General features: G+C 49.1%; 1 protein-coding gene across 1 annotated transcript in view; it reads right to left on the reverse strand.

Moving 5' to 3' along the window:
• Positions 1–3531, reverse strand: part of LOC132456594 (caveolae-associated protein 2-like) — an 11123-nt gene extending 7592 nt beyond the window's left edge. Inside the window, exons 1-3 of the mRNA XM_060051007.1 lie at positions 3132–3531; positions 816–956; positions 107–208 (exon numbers count right to left, since the gene is read on the reverse strand). Of these exons, the coding sequence (XP_059906990.1) occupies positions 107–208; positions 816–956; positions 3132–3308 (420 nt within the window). The 5' untranslated portion in view covers positions 3309–3531. The remainder of the gene's footprint in view (positions 1–106; positions 209–815; positions 957–3131) is intronic.
• Positions 3532–3736: the final 205 nt, after the last annotated feature.

Consider the following 3736-nt stretch of genomic DNA (forward strand, 5'->3'; position numbering starts at 1 on the left):
ACACACACACACACACACACACACACACACACACACACACACACACACACACACACACACACACACACACACACACACACACACACACACACACACACTCACATACCTGGAAGATGAGGACCTTGAAGTTGTTCCTCTGGGTCAAGTGGGCGTGGTTCGCCTCCAGCTTCTTCACCTGGACACCCTGTCTTTCCATCCGCTCTCTCACCTGTAAAGGCGGAGAGACAGGTAGACAGACAGGGGGAAACACAGGCGGAGAGACAGGTAGACAGACAGGGGGACACGCATGTAGACAGACAGGTAGACAGACAAGTAGACATGCAGGAAGACATGCAGATAGACAGACAGGTAGACATGCAGGTAGACACGCAGGTAGAGATGCAGGTAGACACGCAGGTAGACAGACAGGTAGACATGCAGGTAGACACGCAGGTAGAGATGCAGGTAGACACGCAGGTAGACAGACAGGTAGACAGACAGGTAGACACGCAGGTAGAGACGCAGGTGGACAGAAAGATAGACGGACGGGTAGACAGACAGGTAGAGAAGCGGGTAGACACGCAGGTAGACAGATAGGGGCAAACAAAGGTAGACAGACAGGTACATGCAGACAGAAAGGTAGATACATTAGATTCAATTTTTTTCCTGGTTTAGACTGGATTAGAATGGATTAGACTGGATTAGACTAGTTTAGACTGGTTCAGACTAGTTTAGACTGGTTTAGACTGGTTCAGACTGGATTAGACTGGTTTAGTCTGGACTAGACTGGTTTAGACTTGTTTAGGGTGGTTTAGACTGGATGAGATTAGCCCCACCTCCTTCATGGTGACGGACAGTTTGCGGCTCTTGTCCAACAGCTTGCTGACGGTGTTGGCTGTGTTGCTATGGTTCCTGGACAGCTTGGTGACGTCAGCCTGGATCCCCATGACAACCGTCTCCATGTCCACCTGCTGCACCTGAATTGTAGCAAGTGACTTTAGAGCACGCTAACAAACACGCTAACAACATGCTAACAAACAAGCTAACATACACGCTAACAGACACACTAACAAAGCGAACATACAAGCTAACAGACACGCTAATAAACTCGCTAACAAACACACTGATGAAGAGGCTAGCAAACATGCTTACAAACACGCCACCAAACATGTTAACAAACATGCTAACAGACATGCTACCAAAATCCCAGGCACACTATTTGGTGAATAGCGTTTTGGCTTTCACCAAATAGAGTGTTTAGGCTTTCACCAAATAGAGCGTTTAGGCTTTCACCAAATAGAGCGTTTAGGCTTTCACCAAATAGAGCGTTTAGGCTTTCACCAAATAGAGCGTTTAGGCTTTCACCAAATAGAGCGTTTAGGCTTTCACCAAATAGAGCGTTTTGGCTTTCACCAAATAGAGCGTTTAGGCTCTCACCAAATAGAGCGTTTAGGCTCTCACCAAATAGAGCGTTTAGGCTTTCACCAAATAGAGCGTTTAGGCTTTCACCAAATAGAGCGTTTAGGCTTTCACCAAATAGAGCGTTTTGGCTTTCACCAAATAGAGTGTTTAGGCTCTCACCAAATAGAGCGTTTTGGCTTTCACCAAATAGAGCGTTTAGGCTTTCACCAAATAGAGCGTTTTGGCTTTCACCAAATAGAGCGTTTAGGCTTTCACCAAATAGAGCGTTTAGGCTTTCACCAAATAGAGCGTTTAGGCTTTCACCAAATAGAGCGTTTTGGCTTTCACCAAATAGAGCGTTTAGGCTTTCACCAAATAGAGCGTTTTGGCTTTCACCAAATAGAGCGTTTAGGCTTTCACCAAATAGAGTGTGGAGGCTTGTGTGGAGGCTTTCACCAAATGCATGATCTTCGTACGATACCTTTAGCATCTAAATACTTAGCATGGGTGGCTATTAGATAAGCTTGGCGTAGCAATACCTAATTTAGCATTTAACGTGTATTTAAAACACTCAGCTACATCGATATACCTTAAAACAGAAGTTTACAGATTTATCCTAGCTTCAACCAACACACACACACACACACACACACACACACACACACACACACACACACACACACACACACACACACACACACACACACAAACATCAAGGTCTGGCCAAAGGAATGTAAAGGACGGAAAGGTTGACATCATGGATTTTCTACAAAGACAATAGAATCAGTAACGTGTGACAAACAAAACACACACACACACACACACACACACACACACACACACACACACACACACACACACACACACATTAAGGTAGAGTGTGTACATCATGCTGTAAGAGATTCAATTGAATCTTCTAAAACCGTGCTAGCATTATGCTATGCTATGCTAGTAAAACATACAGACAGCTGACAGAATATAACACAGTTTTAGCAAGTATGTAAAGCTTTATTAACCACCCAACAGATGACATCTCTTAACCCTTCTGAAACATGTTAAACCCTTAAGTTCTCGTCAAACTTTAAGTAACTGTTGTTCAACCCTCCTACCTCCTTTTTGTCCTGGTTCTATGTTAGGGAGGTGTTCGGGTGGTGGTGTTAGGGAGGGGTTTGGGTGGTGTTAGGGTGGTGCTAAGGTGGTGTTTGGGTGGTGGTGTTAGGGAGGGGTTCGGGTGGTGTTAGGGTGGTGCTAAGGTGGTGTTCGGGTGGTGGTGTTAGGGAGGGGTTCGGGTGGTGTTAGGGTGGTGCTAAGGTGGTGTTTGGGTGGTGGTGTTAGGGAGGGGTTCGGGTGGTGTTAGGGTGGTGCTAAGGTGGTGTTCGGGTGGTGGTGTTAGGGAGGGGTTCGGGTGGTGGTGTTAGGGAGGTGTTAGGGTGGTGTTCTGGCGGTGTTAGGGAGGTGTTTGGGTGGGGTTAGGTGGTGTTAAGGTGGCGTTAGGTGGTGTTAAGGAGGCGTTAGGTGGTGTTAAGGTGGTGTTAAGGTGGTGTTAGGTGGTGTTAAGGTGGGGTTAGGTGGTGTTAAGGTGGCGTTAGGTGGTGTTAAGGTGGGGTTAGGTGGTGTTAAGTTGGCGTTAGGTGGTGTTAAGGTGGGGTTTGGTGGTGTTAAGGTGGCGTTAGGTGGTGTTAAGGTGGGGTTAGGTGGTGTTAAGGTGGGGTTAGGTGGGGTTCGGGTGGGGTTCGGGCGGGGTCTCCTACCTCCATCCTGTGTTGGTTCCCCTGCACTGTGTCCAACATGTTGACCAGCTTGTCCAGCAGCGTGAGCACCGTGATGGCGTTGACCGGGCCCCGGGGTCCGGCACCGGGGGAGGGGGGCCGCGGGGGGCCGCCGGGGGCCAGCAGCTCCTGGGTCTGGGGCTCCTCCGTGGTCACCATGGTGCTGAGGGGGTGGTGTTGCTGTTGCTGTTGTTGTTGTTTTGGATGTTGTGTTGTTGTTGCAGACGCAGCGGCTCCTCGCACGACAGCACACTGACACAGATACACACGTCAACGACACACGCACACTGACACACCCTGACGCACAACCTGCCCTGAAAGAAGCCCCCTCACTCTGCTCCTCACTGGGAACAACTCCCGCACAACCCCCTGGCTCCTCCCCCCTCTCCCCCTGGCTCCTCCCCCTGGCTCCTCCTCTCTCTCTCTCTCTCTCTCTCTCTCTCTCTCTCTCTCTCTCTCTCTCTCTCTCTCTCTCGGATAAAAGCGCCAACACCCTAGTAGGAGGAGCCTGTTGTCGTGACAACCAGGAGTGTCCAAAGCTGGAAAAACAACTCTCCCCCCTCCTTCTCCTCTCTATATATCTCCCC

Source organism: Gadus macrocephalus, chromosome 4 (assembly GCF_031168955.1).
Source record: "Gadus macrocephalus chromosome 4, ASM3116895v1".
In the NCBI taxonomy this organism is placed as follows: Eukaryota; Metazoa; Chordata; class Actinopteri; order Gadiformes; family Gadidae; genus Gadus; species Gadus macrocephalus.